Source organism: Sinocyclocheilus rhinocerous, unplaced genomic scaffold (assembly GCF_001515625.1).
Source record: "Sinocyclocheilus rhinocerous isolate Xijiao unplaced genomic scaffold, SAMN03320098_v1.1 scaffold1406, whole genome shotgun sequence".
Taxonomy (NCBI): Eukaryota; Metazoa; Chordata; class Actinopteri; order Cypriniformes; family Cyprinidae; genus Sinocyclocheilus; species Sinocyclocheilus rhinocerous.
Genome location: NW_015647095.1, coordinates 1860842 through 1885974, shown reverse-complemented (window position 1 = coordinate 1885974; position 25133 = coordinate 1860842). Strand labels below are relative to the sequence as shown.

At 37.1% G+C, this 25133-nt stretch overlaps 1 protein-coding gene across 3 annotated transcripts in view; it reads right to left on the bottom strand.

Annotated features, from left to right (window-relative positions):
* znf385a (zinc finger protein 385A) overlaps positions 1-25133 on the bottom strand; it is an 89352-nt gene that overhangs the window by 32435 nt on the left and 31784 nt on the right. For all 3 annotated transcript variants that reach the window (XM_016513208.1, XM_016513209.1, XM_016513211.1), the window contains one exon: positions 337-482. In XM_016513208.1, coding sequence (XP_016368694.1) covers positions 337-482 — 146 coding nt within the window. The remainder of the gene's footprint in view (positions 1-336; positions 483-25133) is intronic.

The window sequence follows — 25133 nt, the reverse complement described above, 5'->3', positions numbered from 1 at the left end:
ATTCCTGTGATGGCAAAGCTGAATTTTTATTTTGTATTCAACCGAAAGTAACACAAATTAAGAATCACTACCTTAATGCAATTACCATAATATACATCTTTTCCAAAAGCAATTTATTATTATTATTTATCAGTTTTGAAAAACTGTCCAATAGCATTGTGACATACTGTAGATAACAACCTATATACAAACTGTGTCTAATCTAATATCAAGTGGCATGAGGTGTCCTGACAACACTTTCCATGAAAAGTAACAATATAGCATATTTGTTGTTTTTTTAGGAGTAATGCAATAATGCAGCACTGTCAACAAAGATTTTCAGAGGCCTAATCTCACCGCGTTGAAGTTGTGGAAGAGCCCAAGGCTGTGTGGAGGCGGAGTCTCCATCGGAAACTGTAGGAAGGGCTTCATATCCAGATGAGGCTGGATGACTGTGGGGGTCCGCAGAAACGTAGGGACAGCCCCTGTTCGGTTGATGCTTCCTGCAGAGACAAGAAGAAAGAAGTTAAAGAAGCCTAATTCTTTCTTTAAACTTTCGGAATGAGCTTAGTATCTTGTCACTGAGTTAAATTTGTAACTTCAAGCCTTAATAAAGCGCCTTTGCTCAAATTCTGACTTTCATGCCGTACAGAGGTGAAACACAGAGGCTCAGAGGTGGCTGTGCGGACACATTTTTTTGTCAGCACAAAACTCATCAGAGATATGTCAACCTTTGGTTATGAAACAGCCCCCTCTCTCTCTCTTTCTGTCTCCCAATCCACATCACCGAGTCTCTGTTCCCTGTCAGCCTGTCTTCTCTTATCCTTTACAGCCCGCGCAACCTCTTGCATGAGACCGTGTGAGGACCCTCTCATCAGAATTAAGCTTTAGCGAGCAGTTACTTTAAGCTGCTTAATTTCTGCTGCTGGATTTTCCTCGCCTCAAGTTCCCTGCAGTCTTAAATCTGTTCCCTTCTATCTCTCTCCCTCTTCCCCTCGCTGCCTGTCTCCTTCTTAATCTTGGATGATTTTTCGCCCTTCTCCGCTTCCATTTCAAGATTGCTCGTCAAGACTACTCTCTCCTGATTTCCTAGTGCAGTTGAGATGGTTTCCTCACGTAGGAGACGTCATTAGGCTGTGCTGCTGTGGGCACACATGTCAGGATCCGCAGGGAGAAAGAATGAAGGAGAAATAGAGATTGAAAGATATGCTGTCTCAGCCTGGCCACAGCTGTTCCTCCTGCTCTCCTGCTGGAGCCTCGGAGCCTCAGGCCTGCACGAGTCCTGGCATCATTAACTCAAATTAGGCATGCAAGACTCCTCACTGGCTGCACAGCACACAGGGAGATAAAGAGCGAGGGAGAGAAGGAGAACAGCAAGAATAAGGAGGCAGACTGGTTGCAAGATTGCTGGTGAGAGAGAGAGAGAGAAAGAGACAGAGAGAAAGTGCCAGTGGTCGCTTGTGGGCACTGCTGGTCCCTGATGCAGTGCTCAACAAAAGTCACATGACTCACACTCTAAATACTCCCTTTTGCTGCAAACGGTTATCTTCAAAAGTGCCGCAGTGTGCCTTAAAGAGATAGTTCACCTAAAAATGGAAATTGTGTAATTTACTTATTCTCAGATGTTGTTATTTGTTCCAAAAGAGACATTTTCTTTGAGTATATAGTTATCAGGGGCTTTCAAGCTCCAAAAAATACACCATAAAAGCACAATAAGATATCAAGAAAGTGATCCTTATGACTCATTCACTGTATTTCAGTTTTTTTTATGATTTCTGAAGGATCACGTGACACTGAAGACTGGGGTAATGGCTGCTGAAAATTCAGCTTTACCATCACATTTAATTCAAATATGACATAGTTCATTTTAAATTGTAGTAAAATTTCATAATATTTGTTTTTACTGTATTTTTGATCCAATAAATGCAGCCCTGGGTCAGCTAAGAAACTTCTTTCAAAAACATAAACATTAAAAGACTTACCAACCCCAAACTTTTGAATGGTGGCATTTGTTTATTAGTAACCACAAACCAACATTTAGTCCTTAACTAGCTAGCCCATAAAAATAAACTAAATGTTTAAAATTTTAATAAAAAAATATCAAATTTTAAACATTCTGTCTATTTTATTTTGATGTCTATTTAATATATATTGCCATTAAAAACATATCATCAGAGTTTTAAACTGTTTTAACAAATCCCAAATTTTGTAACCGGGTTGAAAGTGGAAAAAACATTAATTCTAGTGAACAGAAAACAAATCTGCTCATACTGTATACATGATTATGTGAATTCCTTGTATATACGCTATGTTCACATTCAAAATTAATATTGGCATGTCATGTATGGTTACTGTGAATGTGATGCTAGATTCATTAAAGAATATTACTGAACAACTTTTAAATTTTAATGTTTTTTAAACATTCGAAAACCTTTGTCACTATGAATTGCAAGTAATGTGATTCAAACAAACCAAAAAAAAAAATATATAATAATGCTATAACTCATTTTTAAGTGCACTATCCTTTGAACTGGCTAAGAGGAAAGAGTTTGTCTGAATGGCACTATGCCCTTCAGCCACATAAACAAGACAGAAGACTAAGCTCTAATGTACACCGCTACTCTGTGTGCTTGTCACTGCAATACAGTGCTGACATAATTCAAGACATGTTTGACTGATACAGCGTGAGAGGGCCCAAGCCCGTTTAGTCTGTCCACATGCCAGCAGAGAAATGGCACAGATTTGTTGACAACGAGGGAAAGATGTAGAGAGAAACACAGAGGGGAGCAGAACACGAGTGCACTCGAAGCGTGTGGGGGACAGTTGTCCTTGCAGCAGAGTCAAAGTGTGTGTGACAAAACACCACGGCCAGCATGCATAAATCAGGTCCAGTCTGCTTCCTGCCCCTAGTGTATAATTACCTCATTAAATTAAAGAACACTTTCAGGGCCCGGCTCACACTGTAAATCACTGTGACGGGGTAAGTGCATGCGAGTGCGCGTGTGTCATGCGTTTACAAAAACGGGAATAAGATCTCGTACTTACTGCTCAGATAACGTATGGCGCTTTAACGCATCTTCCATGAAAAACAAACCAATAAAGACCAGCACAATGACAACTGGCTTCAAACAAGCACGTTGATTGGACACTGAGATCCTCCGCTGACAAACAAAGTGCCTTGATGATAATACCAGCGGTCTTAACAGCCTCATCAAGCCTATGTGGCGCAGGGGAAGATGTTGTTCTGCCACTGTATCTGAGTCTGATTCTCCTAACAAGCTGCGGGAACCTGATCAGGCTGGAGAAGGGGGTGGAGGACAGGAGTGACATGCTAGGAATCCTGCAACACACGCCGGGCCCGTAATCACCACGTTTAAAGATCCTGCGGAGAGGGGGCAGCCGGGAGCCGAGGGACAGACGCGCACAGGGATAAAGAAGCTGGTGTGAAAGGAATCTTTGGGAAGAGGCTTTGGGAGAGAGTGATCCAGGGCTGCGTGTGGATATGGGAGAAGTGCGGGAGAAAGAGTGGGGGAGGAGGGGTTTATAAATAGAGAGAAGGGCACGGGAAGATCAAAGGCGAGGGGAAGCGATTCAACAAACTCAAATAATTCGGAGCCTGTTTGGGCCTGATAAATGGAATCTCAGGCGTGCTTGCCGCTCTCTAATACTGAAGCTTGGCAATCCTATTTCTTAGGCCGTGCGTTTGCCATTTTCCGAGGGCTGGCATAATTGTGAGGAGCGCGGGGGAGATAAGGATGAAATGGTTTGGAGATAAGGAATAATCATGATGAGGTCAAGGCTGACACAGCTACGGAAGGAAAGGAGGGAAGATTTTTGCGATGGCTGGAAAATAAAAGGATGTTACTGTTAAAACATGCATAAAAGGCACTGAGCTGTATCTTATTAGTTGGCCAGTCACCTTTAAACCGGGAGGTCAGTAGTTTAATTGGTTTCAGTGGAAGAGAAATCGGTGACTTGGTTTCTTCAGGTGCGGAGAGGCACCCAAGGGAACAGCACAGCGTTTCTGGCCTCAGGCTGCTCCCCTGGGCAACATTATTCCAAATTTGAATGCATACAGTACATATAGGGTACAAATTGGTGTCATTATTTTGCTTAGATTTTTGCTGAATTCAATTCACAGTAGTAAATGCTACTTTAAATGATTTATTTTAATGACAGTATAATTTTCCAGTTACAAAAAATTTACATTATTAATAATCGTGACACTCAAGAACATTATTTTGCACCCTTTCGACAGCATAATGGGAATACAATAAAAAAGTATATATATATTCTATCTATTCCTTTTCTTTTTATTTATTATACAGTTAACAAAAGCAAAAAGGCCTCTAACACTAGCTTGCTCTATTCTTTTTCTATTCTATCTGTTTTCTTTTTATTTATTATATAATTAAAAAAAACCTTGCTGCGTGTTAACTAAAGCTAACTATAGCACTTGCATATCATTGCTCTTTTGTTGATGTTGATTGCTTCCATTGTCCTCATTTGTCGCTGGATAAAATTTGTCGTTAGATAAAAGCGTCTGCTAAATGACTAAATGTAAATATATTAATAAAAATAATAATAATGTTAGAAAAATGTTTATTATTGTCATTATTAATAATAATAATAATTATTATTATTATTATTATTATTTGAATTAGTTATTACATTTATAAAGGGTTATTATTGTTATTACTTTATACATTTTAAATTAAATTGTTTTAAGACATTTCCTGCATTTGGGAAGAGGGCTCAAAAAATCAAACCACAACTTAATAGAAAACAAAACAAGGAAAAATTACTAATGATTAATAGGATTAAAATATCCTATTTTGTATCCTGTTTGTGGAAAGTGCCATATACATCAATCATGCAATAAAAACAAATGGAATACAAGTGAAGAATAAGGGGTGCAATGGTTACAATAGCAAGAAATGAGAGAAAGGTTAAAAGAAATAAGAGGATGGCTGGCTTTGGATGAACACAGATGTCCCCTGGCAAGCAGCAGTGGCCCTGAACAAATTGGGAGATTGAGAGAGAGCCAGGGTCCCCGAGAGCCCCTCACTGAGCACCTGTCGTGCAGATGATCCAGAGGAGAGTGAGACTGGAGCAAATGCAGATTAATGAGATGAGAGATGCAGATAGATGTTTAGTCCCCTCTGAATCCACCGCTCTGTCTGTCTCTTACTAGCTCTGTGTACTTTAATCATGGCTATCCTGATGAGCTTTAGATTCGTGCTATTCATTGCTGGGGAGTAACTAACAAAAAGTAGACCTCATGTCTTACACTCACAATCGCGTGATAATAAAAAAAAAACCATTCTATATAAACTTCCCTTAATTATGAAAGTTATGAATAATGTCCCATTCAAGGGCACAAAAATGGCATTTGGAATTTGTCCACTATTTAATCGCAATTCCATTTGGTGCCACTAGTGATGCATAGATAGCTTCAGATTCAATGCAATTCAGGTGCAAAATGTAAATGTATTGTTATGTATAAACATTGTAAAAAGTCAGATTACACAAAAAGCCCAGATCTTTCCTCTAAAAGCCACCTGCACTTCATATTCCAGAACACAAAGTGCTGTGTAATTATTGCTTGTATTACAGCAGACAGGTGTCATCTCCTTCAGCCATCAAACGAAAGCTATAAGCAGGAACAGTTGCTGTATATTAGAGGAAGTACTCAGCATGGGACAAAAACTCTTTGTACGTTTTCATTATTTTGCTTTTGAATGTGCAGCTCCTCAGATGTTTTCATTATTAAAGTATGCGGCGACAGCGTGGCACACTGTGTTTGCAATTCATGATTATGTGTCGCAACAGCTTTTGTGTTACATTTACATTTGTTTATACCACATTTGCTGAGAATAAAGTAGGCTAGGTATATGCACCGATTTTTGTTCATATTGCCAGTGACAGTTTTGTCGTGCACTGCTGACGCCTGTGCATGTTTTTGTGCCGGGGAGAGATTTAATTCGCTGAAATCTAAGAAGGCCAGACAAGACAGTCTGGTGATAAGGTCAAGGTTTGTCTTCAACTGTCTACAGTTGTAAATCAGAAGGAAAACAATCAAATCAGCTTTCCAACCAAAATTCATCAGAACTCATCACTTCTGCTGATGGGGGAAAAAAATAAAATCACACGCTGTCTCCAGTAAATTAATTTCTTTCTTTTCATTCATCTGAATGCTGACAGACCCGTCCGGTCGGGGACCGGAGCCTATGTCCGTCCTGTCCTCAGCTGTGACCAAGGCAGCAGAAATGGCTCATTCATTTAACCAATTTAGGTCCAATTACTGTGACGGCAGCATAGCACTGCTCTCTATTCCAGTCCCGTCATCTGACCGCCAACGCAATCTGCCATCCAAACCAACCTCAGGATAAAAAACACACACTCACACTCACAAACACGATCTTATCACTGAAACACACAGCCATGAGTGGCTTATTGCTTTTACTGCATAAAGAAGTGGCAACAGCAATATGGTAAAAGACACAACATGCATCTGCTAAGTAATGTGATGCTTTCTTAGCCGAACCAGTCAAGACTGTGACAAACGGAAAAACATTCTGCCAGTTGCTTGGTTTCATTATCTGTATTGGCCCTTTTAACAAAGTGGTGCATTCAGTCAGATTTTAAAGCTGGAACTATTATTTTTTTTTACTCTTAAACATTTTATACGCCTCAATCCAGTGAGTGTCTAGTCACCAGCTTCCTCTATAAGCCACTGGCTGGATTTCGTCACTCAGGCTGAGCACATGAAAGTGGCTCCAGGTCTGTGGAGAGAGCTACTCATTAAGATTCTCATTTAATTAGAATGAACACACTTCTCGACGCTTCCGCACTTTGCCTGGCTTCCTTCAGCCTAAACTCAAGTGCATCAACAAATATGAGAGAAAAAACATATGCATAAAACTCAGTTTGCCAATGTCTGGAATGGAATATACTGTATACTGCCTGTTTGCTTAAAACAGTACGTGAAACAGTATGCAGTATACAATGCTAAATATGCCATCCATGTGTAAAGCACAAGCAAAGAAATGAGACAAGATCATTGGCTGCATTTAGAATGGAATACTACTTTACTGCAAACTGTAAAGTATATTCTGTATTTTGCTACAGTATTTGTAAAAAATTAGTGGTCGACCGATATATCGCCAAGGCCGATATATCGGCCGATATTTGGCATTTTTAAAATATCGGCATCGGCCGATAAGTTTTTCTGCTTGGCCGATGTGTTCGAGGTGGGACTTTTATTTTGAAGGCACTGAGAATGACAGCGCCAGAGCACACAGTGCTCACATTCTCCCTCTTCATTGTTTGCTGTCGTCGTTTAACAGTTCTGCCTAATACAGATAGAAGTCTGTCTAATAATCAGATAGAACTGTTGAACAAATGAATTAAAAAGTAAACAAAAAGTATTATAATGATTGCTTTTATATTATTAGTAACAGAAAGGCAAACATTATAATACTTTCTCGTTTGGTGTCAGCATTCAGCAAATACGCATATCATTTAAACAAACCTTTAAATGACTAATGAACATTTAATTTCACAAACCTTGCAGACTTAGTCGAATCCAGCTGTGAGATCTTGTGAAGTGTGCATTTGTATATTGCCTGATCGCGTGTGCTCTGCGTGACAGTCGATCCGTGCGAATTGAATCCGGACAGGAGGAGAGTTCAGCTTCACTGGAGACGCGCGATCAACTTTAAACTCGTGATTTCAAACTATGCTGATTTATGCATTTGCGCACTATCATATTCGTGTCGTTTTTACTGCGTGCTGCATGTAAAATGAGAGTTACCTTGGCTTTAGTTGAAAAAATATGATTCCCAATGCACACAAACTTCCCAGATTACCGAGTGCCCTGTTGGTTACAGTGTTTACTTCCTTTTTGTTTATATATATTAAAATATTTATTTATTTGTGAAAAATACTGTAATAGAATTATAGAATCAGGAAGTTGTCATCTAAAGTATAAGTATGTTGATTTTACACATTTATTTTTAATATAATTAATTTTCTAATTATTTCAAGTTTCTCAAACATTTATTAAAATAAATAAAAATAATGATTAAAATAAAAAATATACTTATATATATCGTCTTTATATCGGCCATCCTGCTCTCTAAGATATCGGCATCGGCTGTCAAAAAAACCAATATCGGTCGACCACTATTAAAAATACTATATAAACAGTATACAAACATTACATTTCTAAAGTATACAGTCCAGTGTACAACGTAAAAGCAACAAATAATAAGACAAGGATATAAGAAGACTGGCTATACAGTATGTTTGGAATGGAATAATATATTTTATGCATACCATGCAGAATATAAGGTCAATGCCTAATAGTTATTAAAAATTGTGTGTGAAACAGTGGACAGTATGCAACAGTACATGTTATGTACAGTCCAATGTAAAAAGTATAAGCAAAGTAACGAGGACAAATAATGAGCATGACAAGACTGTACAAGATAATTGGCTGTCTAGAATAGAATATTAGCATACTGCTTACTACATACTGTGTGAAACATTAAAAATTAAACATAACATAGAAAACTCTCTAAAACCGTATTATGTTACACTGTTTTTATGTGACTTCATTATTTTGAATGCCAAAAAAGATGGAAATAATAAATGAATCAAATTTTTGGGGAATTTTTCCTTCAGATTTTTGGGGAATTAACCAATTGAGGATAAGATGTTAAAAATCAAAGTTTGGGGTTGGTACGAATTTTTTATGTTTTTGAAAGCAGTCTCTTTTGTTCACTAAGGCTGCATTTATTTGATTAAAAATACAGTAAAAATTTGTGTGAAATATTACAATGTGCTATCAAAACAAAATTCAGGATAAAAAAAAACACACACACACAGACACAATCTTACCACTAAAATGCATGGCAAAAAAAAAAAATTCTTACTATTATAAATGTTTAAAACAGTTGTGCTGCCTAATATTTTTATGAAAATATTTTTGAACATTTTAATATTTTTTCCTGGATACAGTTTTTTTCAGGATTCTTTGATGAATAGAAAGTTCCACACTTTGACCCCACACTTTTGAATGGTAATGTATATTAAAATAAATTCACATACTGTGCACAATGTACATGCTGCATACCACAGAAATAGCATGAACAGTATGCTAGTATGCTACAGTATTCCAAACATAGCTTATGAGTATAGAAGGCGATATGACTGTGTCAGCCCTTGAAATGACCCATGTTAAAAGCAGAACTGATTCAAGCAGCACATCTCTGCTGTCACTGGATCGGTCTGGCTGCGTCACATGCTATATTTGGCCACAAGGAGGTGCTACTGTGACCTTGCTTGCTGACCCTTCCGCAGATATCAAACAGGATATAAATCCCTTTTATCCTTTTTTCACAGCTCTTAATCAATTAGTCTCCCCCTCTCTATCTTTAGGCCCTGCAGTATCAACCCCTCCCAAAGCGCTTCTGATGTTAAGTAGAAGTTTTACAGGGAGATAAAAACTTCTTCCCAACTGCATGTGCTCAGCACTTTCAAGCACAACCTGACCATCATGCCTTGCTACATGAGCCATGTCTGCGGTCCGTGTGTGTGCGTGCTGAGAGTGAGGTGAACAAAGAGATGATTGACTGTGATAAGCCTCCAAGACGCTACAGCGGGAGGCCGGAATGAGCCCCGACATGTCTGACATTAATCCCACACATCATTCCTACACAAACATACATAAACACACATTCACAACTGCACACTTCCACTGCGTGGTGCTCTGTCTTGGCTGAATACTAAGAGAGACAGAAAAAAGGTTACGAGAAAAAGTGTGAATCAGCTAAACGATTTGTGTTTGTATGTGTGTGAGATAGAGCCACAGTAAAAGAGAAGAAAACAGATAAAGAATGTGTGTCCTGTCAGACCTGTGATTTAAAATGTCACCACAAATTATACGCCTGTGGGAGATGCACCATCATAATGGCCCAAATGATATTTACGGGGGCTATAATTTCAGTATTTTATGTTGATTTACTTCAACCTGAATTATAGATTGGGTTGTAGTGTGCGCACATATTTAGGAGGTCACCATATCAGTTCAAATCCGACCACGGACTCTAAATTAGATTAAATCAAAGCGGGTGTTAAATGAGCTTGTGTTGAATAGGGATCCGTCTGATTTAAGCACTTCTGTAAATGGACACAGACAAGCTAGACTTGCAAAGCAAGCCACGCTGCCCCCCTCACCTCTCAAAACCAGAACGGTCATTGTAGAAGAACACTGTCCATATCCCAGTGTCAACAAAGCTACTTTAAATGTAAACAGACTACTTGTACTAGTTTCTATGTAGCTTGAAAAGCTAGTTTCAATTTAGCTAACCAGTTTTCAGAACTATATTTTGTTATACTACAAGCTTCTGTCAAAGAGCAGCTAAGTACATTTACAAATAGGTATCAGATAATACAATTTACTTAGTTTAGTTGTACAAGAACACATTAATTTATATTACTTTGTTCATATCATTTTCCTGTAAAATGGTGTATAATGGTACACTACTGTTCAAAAGTGTTTTTTTTACTTTTCAACTTTTATGTAACAAGAATGCAAACTTGTATTTCAAATAATGCTGTACTTTTGAACATTCTATTTCATCAAAGAATCCTGAAAAAAAGTGTTGCCGTTTCTACACACGCATTAAAGGGATAGTTCATCAAAAAAATTTAATTTACCAAATGATTTACTCACCCTCAAGCCATCCTAGGTGTATTATATGACTTTCTTCTTTCAGACGAATACAATCAGAGTTATATTAAAAAATGTCCTGGCTTTATAATGGCAGTAAATGGGTGTCGAGATTTTGAAGTCCAAAAAAGTGCGTCCATTCATCATAAAAAGTGCTCCACACAGTATAATAAAGGCCTTCTGAAGTGAATCGATGCGTTTGTGTAAGAAAAATATCCATATTTAAAGCTTTCTAAACCAAAATCTCTATCTTCTGCTTACTGTTGTATGCGAGCTCACGAGAGAGTGCGGTTCCAGCGGATGACGCAGGACGGAGGCATAGCACAACTCCGTTTGTATTTGTCTGAGTAAATCATGGGGTCATTTTCATTTTTGGGTAAATTATCTCTTTAAATATAATATAATATAATAAAAATAAATGTTTTTTGAGCAGCAAATCAGAAATTATTTCTGAAGGATCATGTGACACTGAAGACAGGAGTAATCGCTGCTGAAAATTCAGCTTTGCCATTGCAGGAATAAATTACATTTGAAAATATAATCAAATACAAAACAGTTATTTAAAATTGTAATAACTGATTTACTAAACTTCACAACACTACACTTTCCTAGAATTGGAAGGACATTCTAGGAAAGCGTGTTTGATTATTGCCTCATAACTTGAGGCATACCTGTATGTACAACACAATGCAACAAACAAAACAACAAAACAGCAATATCATCACACTACACTGCTATTCAGCTTGTGACTAAAAACGGCACTATTCTGAATAAATCTGAGCTAATGTCAAAATGTAGTTATGTTATTAACATCACTATTTTAGTTAGTTATTCCTCAACACTGCTGTATCTATTACTAACAGGTAATCTGACTCACACAAACAGATATATAACCATACACATGGCCTGTTTTCAGACAGGAAGGTTTCCAATGGCTAAATACGGGTGAAGTAATGACAGGCAGCACGTGTGTAATGACACCCCGTTGAGATAATAGACGACCCAAGACGAAAAGCCCCAGAACGGACCGTGCTTTGATCTTATAAGCAGGTGAATCGAGGTGAATCGAATTAATTACCCATCTGTCTCTCACAGAAAAGTGCTGAGTCTGTCTGTAGAGTTACAGGCCAGATGCAGTCATGCTGAAAGTACCTTTGCTCAGCTCTGAAACTGATTAAAGTTGGAGAGAAGTTCACAGGTACTTTCTGTCTTCATCTCCCCCCATCTGCGGCCCCAGTGTTATTCCCCCCCCCCCTCACAGCCCAGGGCTCCGTGCACGTGTTCTAGACACAGAAGCAGATTCACACCCTAATCCTCTGATAAATCTGGTCTTGGCTCCACCGAGGGGCCCGAAGGTGGTTCTTCCCTACAGTGGGAATCAATGAGAAGCAGAATGCCTCTGTACACTCATTCTTCTTCAAGTCCAGATATGAACCACTTAAAGCTGGCTAGAATATAAGCCATTAACCATCAAGAAAAACTCATAAGAGAAAGTGAAAATGAATCAGGTTTTTATTATTATTATTTTTATTTATGCATTTATCTTTTGCAAATGGCATGTTTTGTCTGGCAGTTTAAAACATACGTTTGATGCTATTTTTCTGTAAGGATTTAAAAATCTTAAAATCTAGAAAATATTTATTTAAAAAATGTTATGTGTTACAAAAAAGTACAATATAAAAAATACAGTATATATACAAAATAGTGTAATATGTTAAAAATAATAAGTATATATTTATTATTTTATACTTAATATAAGAAAAAAAATAAGTATAACAAATTAAAAGCTCTAATATTCACATTTTTCTAACACATTTAATGTGTCATTTACACAAATCTACACAAAGAATTCAACACATATTAAACTATATATATATATATAAATAATTTAAAACATTCTAAAATAATAAGCATAAGATTAACAACTGACCGTTCTCATTTTAACATTTAGCATTACCTTAACAGACAGAATCCAATATTTATACTTAGTTTTTTCATTAAAAAAGAAACTACAAATTGACCTTTCTAATTTTATTAAATTTATATAATAATTTTACATAATATTCTAAAATAATAAGTTGAAGATTAACAACAGACAGTAATAAATGTTAACATTTAGCATTACCATAACAGACAAACTGCAGAAGCTAAAACTTATTCATTTGTTGTTGTTGTTTTTACTAAAAAGGAACTACAAAATTACATTTAAAATCTATAAAACATAAAAAATTTTATATTCTAAACTAACAATAATTTAAAGTGCTAATTTTAAAATTACCCTAAGACCTTGAATACATCTGACTCATGATGAGTCATTCACCAAACACATTCATAGTGGCTATTGCGGCGTATTATTATACTACTCTAGTGTAACTCATTTGGTCTGTTAAGAGATGTTTTCATCAAGGGAATGATTGCCTAGCTTTACAGGGAGAACAAATAGATGTATTGAGGTCAGTGCCTACAGTACAAACAAAACCTGCTTATTACTACAGGAGAACGAAGAGACAAACAGACGAGAGCACTGAGAGACCAGCCAAACAAGAATGTATCCTCTCATACAAAAAAAAGATCACAGACATGCTGCTGCATTACGCAAAAATAATATAACAAATAATGCACTCGAATGCATTCCTCTTACTACATAACGTTAAAGCACTGTGAAACTGACAGATATCCTATAAGGACACCTCTGATTCACTTTACATTAGCGTTCATTAATCTCTCACCCAATTCCTCTCTCTACCTCCTTTTATCCTCCCTGAGCTATTCTTCCTCGAGTTTCTATCATTTTCTTCCCATTGTTATAAATCGCCCATGTTTGGCTGAGGGCCACAGCTTGACTGGTAAGATGATCCGTTCTTATCCATCTGTAATCTATGTGAATGTTCCTGGCTGCAGGGCACACCGGAGTCTTTGATGGATGGTAGGATGGCGTGAAGTGCTCAGGGTGAATCGGAAAAGGGGATGTACGAAAGAGAGAAAGAAGGGGGCGGTCAGCTAATGATCTAATGCGCCTTTTATCCATATCCTCATTGGCAATACCAGCATAACGACACACTGCTCTGTTACTTCAGAGTTCAAGCATTTGATCCTTAATCAGTCTCGAGCGTCTTTGCCCTGACCCTCTGAATAATGCGGTTATCTTTAAACTGGCCCTGTGCCCTGAAAGTGCAATAGCCGTCTTAGTCGTGTCCTCCACCACAAAAGAAGCACTGCATCTTTGACCGGTGCTGTGGAACGTGGCCACTCCCTTGTTTTATTCCCTTCCCCTGCAGCAGTTTCCCATCTATCCTCTCGTAATCTATCTATAAACTTCCTCAACCCACTTCCCACCCTTCCCCATTAAAGGTCTGGGGTGCACGCCCAGGAAAAACAATGGCCGTCCTGTCTATCTTACCCGCGTTCTCAAAGCCTCCTGCCCTCAGGTATATGAAATCCTATCACTCCGCACAAATGGCTGGATTAGGCCAAATTCATCTGCGGGGGAAGAGGAGAAAGAGGGCTGGGAGATTCCTGCACAGATAACAGGGAGGAACATGGGTAAGATGATCCACTGCTGCCCGTTTTATTAGCAGTTCCTGGAGGCCACTGTTTCTTTAAAAAGGGAGAAAAAAAACTGCAGAACAGGTCTCGGTTAGTCACAGGACATGAATAATGGAGGAGGGTTTGCTCAGCAAAGGTAAGGTTCATATCGGTGCTTGTGTGTTTTTAGTGGCATGATAAACGAGTGTATCTTCCGCTCTATCCATGTACCATTAGCGCCATCAGTCCAATCACTTTAAGTGCTCTGAGCTCTTCGAACGTGACGTTATTGGTGTATGTTCACAGGAGGCTGATTGTCCTTAACATTGTCCTCAACTTCTAGGATACTGCTAGGTGCTTGTTTACTGCTCCAAGTAAAAAGAGTCCTTTTTTTCCTTATCACCCACTGAGCAAAAATCTTCAATCAGTGAGAACAATAATTATATATAATTTCCTTAGTAAGCTGGGAAATTCAAACTTGCTTACATATTGTTCAGAAGTTTGGGTTTATTTTTTACTTTTTTGATAAGTAGCATCTTATGCTCAACTAAGGATGCATTTATTTGATCAAAAATACAGCAAAAGTTTAGTTTTCCTATATTATATATCTTTAATATTTTAAAAAGCTGAACTGAATTCAAATGTTTACCTTTATTACTTTTTTTTTTCTTCTTTGATGCATAGAAAGTTCAGATGAACAACATTTTTTCAAAATGTTCGAGGAATCATTTGTAACATTAGAAGAGTGATTCTCAACAAGGGGCCAGGGCCCACTATAGGGGGCCTCAGCAAACTTCCAAGGGAAGCGTAGGATGACTTAATATGATTTAAAATAAGACAAAACAAGCATTAAAATAAGTTAAAACAGCTATTTATTTTCTTTTAAAACCAGTTCCTATTGTCTTGGAAAACCTGGATATACTGTATGAGGAAGCCTAATTTTAAAAGTGTGATTTCTAGACCTGACAAGTCATGTAAATTAATAAACCTGTAAAAGTAATGTAATGAGTAAGTAATAGTAATGAGTAAAAATTCTAAAACAAATATGTATTTTACTATATGCCAAGCTCTCAAAAATTCTATTGGGTAGAAACTGTGAGTAAAATTTAGGAATAAAATAAAATAAATTCTTATCCAGCTAATTACAAACTGGAAGAATCATTTATATTAAGGGTAAAAAATAGTGGGAACCTTGAAGAATATAAAAACTCCTAAAACTTCTGTAATCCTGAAATGTAATTATTTTAATTTAAAATATTTATTTTATTTTATTTTAGTTAGTATCTTAGTGTTTTTCAATTTAATTTAGTTTTTCCCCTAAACTAGGAGCAGATTAAAATAATAGATTAAAATACTGAAAACAAAACTAGGGCTACAAAGTGTGGGGGGGCCTTGGAGTCAAAAAGGTTAAGAAACACTGAATTAGAAACATCTTTAATGTCACTTTTGACCAATTTTAAGCTTAATAAAAGTATTAGTTTCTTTTTAAAAAAAAACTTTTGAATGGTAAAAAGTAAATGAGAACTGGGGCTGCAAATTCCAAAATGACCACAAAGCACCATAAAAGAACCATAAAATGGTTGTACACTCTTCTGAAACCAAACAATAGCTTTGTGAGAAACAGGCCAATTTAGGCACTAAAAATCTTCTTATGAGAGTTCTAGAAAGCAATATCTGACTTGTAAGCAAAGTCTTTTTAAAGTATTGTTTGATCTGGTTCACAAAACCAGTCTAAATCATTCATTCACAAATTAATGACACACACAGATCAAAACTCACAACCTGAAGTGTTTAAAAGCTCACTACATTAAAGAAAAAAATTATTCAGAATATAGCACTTGGGGTCATTTTTAAAGCTTGTAATCTCCAAAAGAGTGACCAGGTCCTGTATATTATTCAGAATTTCTCCTTGTGTGATCCGCAGAAGAAATAAAGTCATACGGGTTGTAACAGCATGAAGGTGAGTAAATGTTTTCATCTTTTGGTGAACTAATCCTTTAAAACCGAGAAGCAGACACTGAGAAATACAGAGATGAGAGTGAAAGAGAGCAAGAGAAAAAACAAGCAGGGAACTGGGTTAGTCTGAAAACATATTCTCTTTGAACGTAAAGGTCCCAAAGGCGGCGTGCAAAAGAAAAGGCAGAGGAAGACAGAGAGAGGGGAATCCTGACCTGCTTCTATGAATCTCACACTTCAACGCCGCTCTCCCTGAATACTGTCACCTAATATAACTGACTGCAGAATAGTTCAATTCTCAGAAGGAAGTGTGTTCATTTAACATTCATCTAGTGCTGACTGAATCGCACGCTGAACAGTGAGAACCAGCTATTAATAAGTCATCCTTAGGCTACTTGTCTTCATCTAGAAAATACATCCACAGCTCCAGGAGGGTCTAATTCCCATTTAACCTTGATGTACTGTATGGTTTTTCATATATCCTTCTCTCACACACTCACACACACATATACACAAACATAATCACACATCTGTAACACATGCTTACATCCAACAAATGTGTACTGGCAGTCTCCTTATATAAAGACTACGGCTGACCTTGCAGTCCAGCTGAATGTGAGAGGAGGAGGGAGAACTGGGCATAAGGTAAGAGAAGGAGAAATGCTGACTACTGACGTAGCACCATATTGCGTCCTCTCCTTTAATCTCTTCCACTTTGTTGTTTCCTTCTCTCCCATTTTTACGGTTTTGTTTCCCCCTCTTCTCCTTTTTACAGTTTTTCCTCTCCTCTTTTTCACTATTTTGTTTCCAGTCCTCCTCTATGTTGCAGTTGGTTCCTCCTGTTTCTCCTTTTACAGTTTTGTGTCCTTTTTTCTCCTTTTTTGTAGTTTCTTCCTCACGTCTCCTTTTTACAGTTTTGTTCCATTCTCTTCCCCTTTTTACAGTTTTTTCTTCCTCTTCTCTCTCTTTACTGGTTTGTTTCCTCCTTTTTTCTCCTTTTTACAGTTTTGTTTCCTCTTTTCCCTCCTTTTTACAGTTTTTTCTTCCTCTCGTCTCTTTTTACTGTTTTGTTTCCTCCTCTTCACAGTTTTGTCTCCTTCTTTTCCCTCCTTTTTACAGTTTTGTTCCATTCTCTTCCCCTTTTTACAGTCTAGTGTCCTCCTGTTCTCTTCTTTTTAGTTTAGTTTCCTCACGCTTGCTTTTTCCATTTTTGTGTCCTTTCTTTTTCAGTTTTGTTTCCTTCTCTCCTTTTTACAGTCTTGTTTCCTCCTCTCCTGTTCTTTTTACTGTTTTGTTTCCTCCTTTTTACAGTTTTTCTTCATCTTCTCTCTTTAGTACAGTTTTGTTTCCTCCTTTTCTCTCCTTTACAGTTTTTTCTTCCTCTTCTCTCTTTTTACAGTTTTGTTTCCTCCTTTACTCTCCTTTTTACAGTTTTGTTTCCTCCTTTTCCCTCCTTTTTACAGTTTTTTCTTCCTCTTCTCTCTTTTTACAGTTTTGTTTCTTCCTTTTCTCTCCTTTTTACAGTTTTTCTTCCTCTTCTCTCTTTTGTACAGTTTTGTTTCCTCCTTTTTAGTTTTTTCTTCCTCTTCTCTTTTCACTCTTTTGTTTCCTCCTTTTCTCCTTTTTACAGTTTTTCTTCCTCTCCTCTCTTTTGAACAGCTTTGTTTCCTCCTCTATTGCCGTTTTTAGTATTGTGTCCTCCTCTCCTTTTAGTTTTGTTTCCTTGTCTCCTTTTTAAAGTTTTGTAAAAATATACAGGTTTTTCCTACCCTTATCTTTAATTTTGTTTCCTCCTCTCCTTTTTAGTTTAGTTCCCTCCTCTTCTCTCCTTTACAGTTTTTCCTCCTCTCCTCTCTTTTGTATAGTTTTGTTCCATTCTCTTCTCTTTACAGTTTTGTTTCCTCCTCTTTAGTTTTGTTTCCTCTTCTCCTTTGTACATTTGGTTTCCTTCATTAACTGACCTTTACTGTTTTTGATTGACTGAATGAATCAGTGAATAATTTTTTACTGTCCTCACTGTTTTCCTCTTTTTCTCCTCTCCTTTACTGTCTTGTTTTTTTACTCATCTAGGCCTAATACTTCTGTTCATACCTCCCCTCCCCTCATTTTTACAGTTTTTCCCCTTTTCAGATTTATCTTTTTCTCCTTCATTGTCATCAGCTTTCCTCTCCTTTTATTGTTTCTTCCTCTCTTTTTTCCACTGTTTTGTGTTTCCTCCTCTCCTCCACTACCTTGTTTGCAGAAGCAAAGGTGAGTGTGACAGATAGCGCCATGGAGGTGCAAAAGTGTAAGTTTGCTGATGCCGCTTCTTTCATTGTTATTGTGCTGCATTTTTTAATGAGTCAACTGCCCCCTCTCTGCCACACAAAGGCCTGATTGAATGTGGCATCCCATTATCATGTAAAAGAGCCCTGCTTCATCTTTGAGCTGCTGACTGACAGCTGATATCATCTGAGTAATTGCACTGGAGCTCACAGAGGGAGCAGGGGATAAGAGATTTGGAATTTTCTGGAGCTGGTGAGAGTGAATATGGAGGGGGCGGTGGATCTTCTCTTCAATCGTCTCCACCAGGAAGAGTCTTCTGGGATGAGAGCTGTGTTTTGTGCACCGTTAAACTGTGTTTTAGACTATTACACAACACTGCGCCAGAATCCTCTGCACGCGCGCACACACACATACACTCAGGTGGGCGGTAGAACAGAAAGGCTAAAAGCACAGCAGAAAGGTTACACGTGGTGTGAGCCAGAAGAGGAGGGAAGCAACTGCAGACACTAAACTCAACAGAGTGCAACGTACAAGTTTGTGAAGCTACTTTAAAGTTGGAGGAGCTTGAAGCATGACAAGCTTTAAAGATCCACAACAGTATTGAAAAAGATGCAACAAAAACGACTAAAAGCAGCAAACTTATAAATGACATATGTTGTAATTATAAATATGCTACTGTTTAAAAGTTTGAGGTCAGTAATACTTTTTAATGTTTTTGTAACAAAAAGCTGCATTTACAGTATTTAATCCAACATACAGTAAAAACAGTAATATTGTAAAATATTATAATTCAAAATAAATATTTTCTGCTGTTATATGCTTTAAAATGTAATTTATTCTTGTGATGGCAAAGCTGAATTTTCAGCATCATTACTCCAGTCTTTAATGTCACATGATCCTACAGAAATCATTCTAATATGCTGATTTGCTGCTCAAGAAACTTTTCTTATTATTACTGATGTTGAAAACAGCTGCTTAATATTTAATGGAAAAGGTAGCAACATTAAGGATTCTTTGATGAATAGAAAGTTCAAAAGAACAGAATTAATTTGAAATAGCCTAGATTCTTTGTAATAATGTCTATACTGTCACTTTTTAATTTGTCCTTGCTGAATTAAAATATACATTTCTTTAAAAAAAATTCTACATAATGTTGTAAAATAACTATATTGTTTTCTATATAATAAAAAAAAATGTTGCACAGCTGTCTGCACAAGAACTGAATGAATCAGTGACTCATTTTTTGAATCAGTTCATTTAAATGAATCAAACCAGTTCACTAAAATGATCATACTTTCCAATGTGTGCACACATAAGTGTGTTTGATTGCATTAGTTTATTCAGCTGTAAACTGTAATGTAGAACTTTGTAACACTACAGCACTGGAAAATGATCTAGTTACTGAGAAAAGATAAACTATTTTGAATACAGTACATCTGTGCTACTGTCACACTACTGAACAATGTCGTTAAGCTCAGAGCTGTGTTATATTCACCTCACACACTCAACCGGGTTGGTGCATCATCTCTGCAGCACCGTTCACTGCCTGCTTTTGTATCTAGAACGATTCTTCCCCCTTCACTCTTTTCTTTCAAACTCCTTTACTTCCTCCTTCCTGCATCACTGAACACCCCTCCTCTCTCTCTCTGCAGTAAATGATGATTGAGCAAACAGCACACTGGAGGAGGGCTGCAGAAAAGATGGTTATCTGGCCTTCACGTGCCGCGCATCCCAATTCAACCACCTCTCTCCTCTCTGCGTTTTTTCCTTCCATGGCTTTGGAGATAAACTGGCAGACGGTGGCAGTGTGCAGCATGTGACACAGTGTATACATTAACCCCAATCTCCAGCTTACCCAGGAGAGACGGCTGAGAGAATGAGAGATGGAGAAAGAAAAGGAGCCGCGTGGAAAATGTCCAATGATGGGCTGCCCCTGAGGATCCATGTGCACCTGTAGGTACATTTTCAACGCTTCTGTGACTTTGACGTTTATCCTTATAGCCCAGAAGCTGCGTTGAAGGTATGGAGAGGAGGAGCAAAAGAGGAAACACTGAATGAAAGAGAAGGACTGCAGTGTTGTTACAATCCCACTCCACTACGAAAGACATATGGCATCTGAGCTGTCACTTCACTACTGCTGTAAACGTCTTCTGTGGAGGTTTGAAGGGGACTCTGGGACTGAAAGTCGCCTAATGTCTCATATGTCATCTGGTGTTATTGCTGGAGGAGTTAGTCTCGGTTTCATTGGGGGGAAAGCTGTTTACAGATTAAAGGTTTTGCGTAGCTCATCAGGCATTAAGATGACGCATTTAGATAAGCCTGCAACTGCGACGTACGGAGACTCCTTGCCGTCTCGGATGAATAATTCATGTTGCTGTGGTCACAATTGCTATTATCTTAATATATGCCTGTATTTCCCTCTTATTCATTGACTTACTACCATTCCTTAATGTGAGATTAAAAGGTGATTATTAAATGGATAATGCGCCCAACCTGTATGACTTTCTTCTTTTGTGTTTATCAAAATAAATAAGTACACATAAAAACAGATATTAAATAAACACAAAAACAAATCCAAATAAAAACATGAAATAAATACTTAAATAAAAACATATGTAAAAAGTAAACAAAAAAATAAAATACATACAAAAATAAACACAAAAATAAATAAATACATAAAGACTAAAAATAAACAAAAACAACAAACATAATTAAATATATAAATTCATTAATTTGTTAGTTAGTTCGTTCATTCATTCATTCATTCATTCATTCTGCCATCATTTACATTTAAAACAAAAGTCTATTTGTTAAATATAAAAACAAAATATATATTGTGTGTTTGAGTGGTCCAGACGCTACAATGGGTTACAAAATAAAAACAACAAAAAAATAAAAAGCCGTACAAGTTCGAAATAAAATGAGGGTGTGTAAATTATGACAATTTTTTTATTTGATTTGGATGAACTATTTCTTCAAGAGCTCTCATCCTCTCCAAAAATAAAAATAAAGACAAATAAAGACATAAAAATAATACAAATAAAAACATGAAATTAAATACTAAAATAAAAAAAATACATAAACAAAAAAATGTAAATATATAACTATATATATATATATAACAAAAAATTCAAATAAATAAATACATCAAAATAAAAAACAAAGACAAACATAAATAAATAAATCATTCATTCATTCATCCTGCATCATTTACATTTAAAATGAAAGTCAGTGGGTTATATAAGTCATACAAGTTTGAAATAAAATGAGGGTGAGTAAATGATGACAAAAAATGATGACACCCACTTTTGGGTGAACTATCTCTTTAAGAGCTCTTCTAGTCGTGTCAAACATACAGAGCAAAGAAAACTATGCTCACTGTTTCTCCTGCTCTCCTCTCTCTCCCGTCTGCCCATACTCAGATAGCCATGAAATCAACAACTCCTGTGGATTAAGAGGAAGCCGCCACATTATTTTCATAGAGGAGAGGATATCTGCCAGCACTCCAAACTAACAGCAGTGAGAAGGTGGTATCACTTATATCAACTCAATTATAGGTCTTTGTGCAGATCTTGATCTGGTGTGTGTTCCACCTGCACCATGAAGAACACTGAGGACAAAGTCATTCATTGAAATCTCACACTTGTGTGCAGCGCAGTATAGTCTATTCGATCACGCGGGCCATTAAATTGATCTGTATGTGTGATCAGTCTTGCGTGGGGCAGACACAACAGGCAACGGGGTCCATCAAGTCCCCGGTAATTCTCGCCATAATGGCTTCCCACCACAAATGAAAAGATCAGTCCTCTCTTTTAAATCCCCGTGTGTTTGTATTAAGCATTTAGATCTATCACTGTTACAGTTGCTTAGAGATCGCCTCCATCCCAATCAATTGACCTGTCTAAAGGGCCAGTTTATCTGCTACAAATATCCTTGAAGTAATTTCCTTCTCAGTCAGGGTGGAACAAACTGAAGAAGTCAGAGTTTCTGATTCAGTGAATATTGATGTGTACCTCTGGCCACCACTGACATATGTGGGCAACATGTCCGCTGATCCAGAATAATGCCACGCTTCATCCATGATGTGAACAACTAGGCACAGAAGCGGAAACAAAAGGAGTGCTCTCTCGCCCAGTCAATATTTTCCTCTATTTATCCTGGTCTTGCTCATTCTGCATAAGGATCAATGATAAGGCACTGGTTTCTTTTTGTCCTGGATACAGTATAAAATTAACTATCTAAAAAAATAACTAAAAAATCATTGATTTAAAGGGATAGTTCACCCAAAAATGAAAATTCTGTCATTAATTTCTCACCCTCATGTTATTTAAAACCCATAAAACCTTCGTTCATCTTCGGAACACAAATTAAGATATTTAAAAATTCAAATAAATAAATACATCAAAATAAAAAACAAAGACAAACATAAATAAATAAATCATTCATTCATTCATCCTGCATCATTTACATTTAAAATGAAAGTCAGTGGGTTATATAAGTCATACAAGTTTGAAATAAAATGAGGGTGAGTAAATGATGACAAAAAATGATGACACCCACTTTTGGGTGAACTATCTCTTTAAGAGCTCTTCTAGTCGTGTCAAACATACAGAGCAAAGAAAACTATGCTCACTGTTTCTCCTGCTCTCCTCTCTCTCCCGTCTGCCCATACTCAGATAGCCATGAAATCAACAACTCCTGTGGATTAAGAGGAAGCCGCCACATTATTTTCATAGAGGAGAGGATATCTGCCAGCACTCCAAACTAACAGCAGTGAGAAGGTGGTATCACTTATATCAACTCAATTATAGGTCTTTGTGCAGATCTTGATCTGGTGTGTGTTCCACCTGCACCATGAAGAACACTGAGGACAAAGTCATTCATTGAAATCTCACACTTGTGTGCAGCGCAGTATAGTCTATTCGATCACGCGGGCAATTAAATTGATCTGTATGTGTGATCAGTCTTGCGTGGGGCAGACACAACAGGCAACGGGGTCCATCAAGTCCCCGGTAATTCTCGCCATAATGGCTTCCCACCACAAATGAAAAGATCAGTCCTCTCTTTTAAATCCCCGTGTGTTTGTATTAAGCATTTAGATCTATCACTGTTACAGTTGCTTAGAGATCGCCTCCATCCCAATCAATTGACCTGTCTAAAGGGCCAGTTTATCTGCTACAAATATCCTTGAAGTAATTTCCTTCTCAGTCAGGGTGGAACAAACTGAAGAAGTCAGAGTTTCTGATTCAGTGAATATTGATGTGTACCTCTGGCCACCACTGACATATGTGGGCAACATGTCCGCTGATCCAGAATAATGCCACGCTTCATCCATGATGTGAACAACTAGGCACAGGAGCGGAAACAAAAGGAGTGCTCTCTCGCCCAGTCAATATTTTCCTCTATTTATCCTGGTCTTGCTCATTCTGCATAAGGATCAATGATAAGGCACTGGTTTCTTTTTGTCCTGGATACAGTATAAAATTAACTATCTAAAAAAATAACTAAAAAATCATTGATTTAAAGGGATAGTTCACCCAAAAATGAAAATTCTGTCATTAATAACTCACCCTCATGTCATTCCAAACCCGTAAGACCTTCGTTCATCTTCGGAACACAAATTAAGATATTTTTGATGAAATTCACTTTCCGAACCTAAAATAGACAGCAGGGCAACGGACACATTCATGGCCCAGAAAGGTAGTAAGGATATCGTTAAAATAGTCCATGTGACATCAGTGGTTCAACTGTAATATTATGAAGCTATGAGAATACTTTTTGTGCACAAAGAAAACAAAAATAACGACTTCATTCAACAATTTATTCTCTTCTGTGTCAGTCTTCAACGCACGTTCATGACAGTACCACGGCGCAGGTTGCATTGCTGTCTATGCAGGGTCAGAAAGCTCTCGTATTTCATCCAAAAAAAATCTTAATTTGTGTTCTGAAGATGAACAAAGGTCTTCTGGGTTTGGAACAACATGAGGATGATTAATTAATGACAGAATTTTCATTTTTGGGTTAACTATCCCTTTAATGACTTATATAGACCTCTTTATTGAAAAAAAATAATAAAAAATTCGGAATTCTAACAAATTTTTAATATTTCGTGGGGTCAGAAATGTATTGGTAGTAGGAAAAGTTATTATTAAAAAGTGTGAAATTTGTGAATAAATTAAAAAAAAAAACTTGGCATAGTTTTTTTAATCACGTTTTATTATCACTTGCTATTTTATCACATTTTATTATTACTTTTTATTTTATCACATTTTATTATCACTTTTTTAAAGAGCAGGTCATATGGGTTTTTGAAAAATATCTCTTTTGCAGTTTATAACGTAGCTATCCTTAATTGAAAACAGTCTGCAAAGTTGTTCATCAAAAAAGTGCATGATAAATAAAGATTTTGTCTCTCGAAAGAGAGAGTCGATTCTGATGTATACCTAGTGCAGCTTTAGGTTTCCAGGTAAACCACGATATTAGTGTCTTGCTGAAATAGTTCTGATAATTCGCTGTGAACCTATTTCCTAAGAATGTGTCGATTAATGTAGACTGACATTTATTCTAATTACTTTGTTTAATAATAAAGAATGTAGTGTAGCGCACAGACTTTATAATCATTGTGAAATTGCTGTTTATTTTGCTGCACCGGCAGTTATAGGGTTAATGC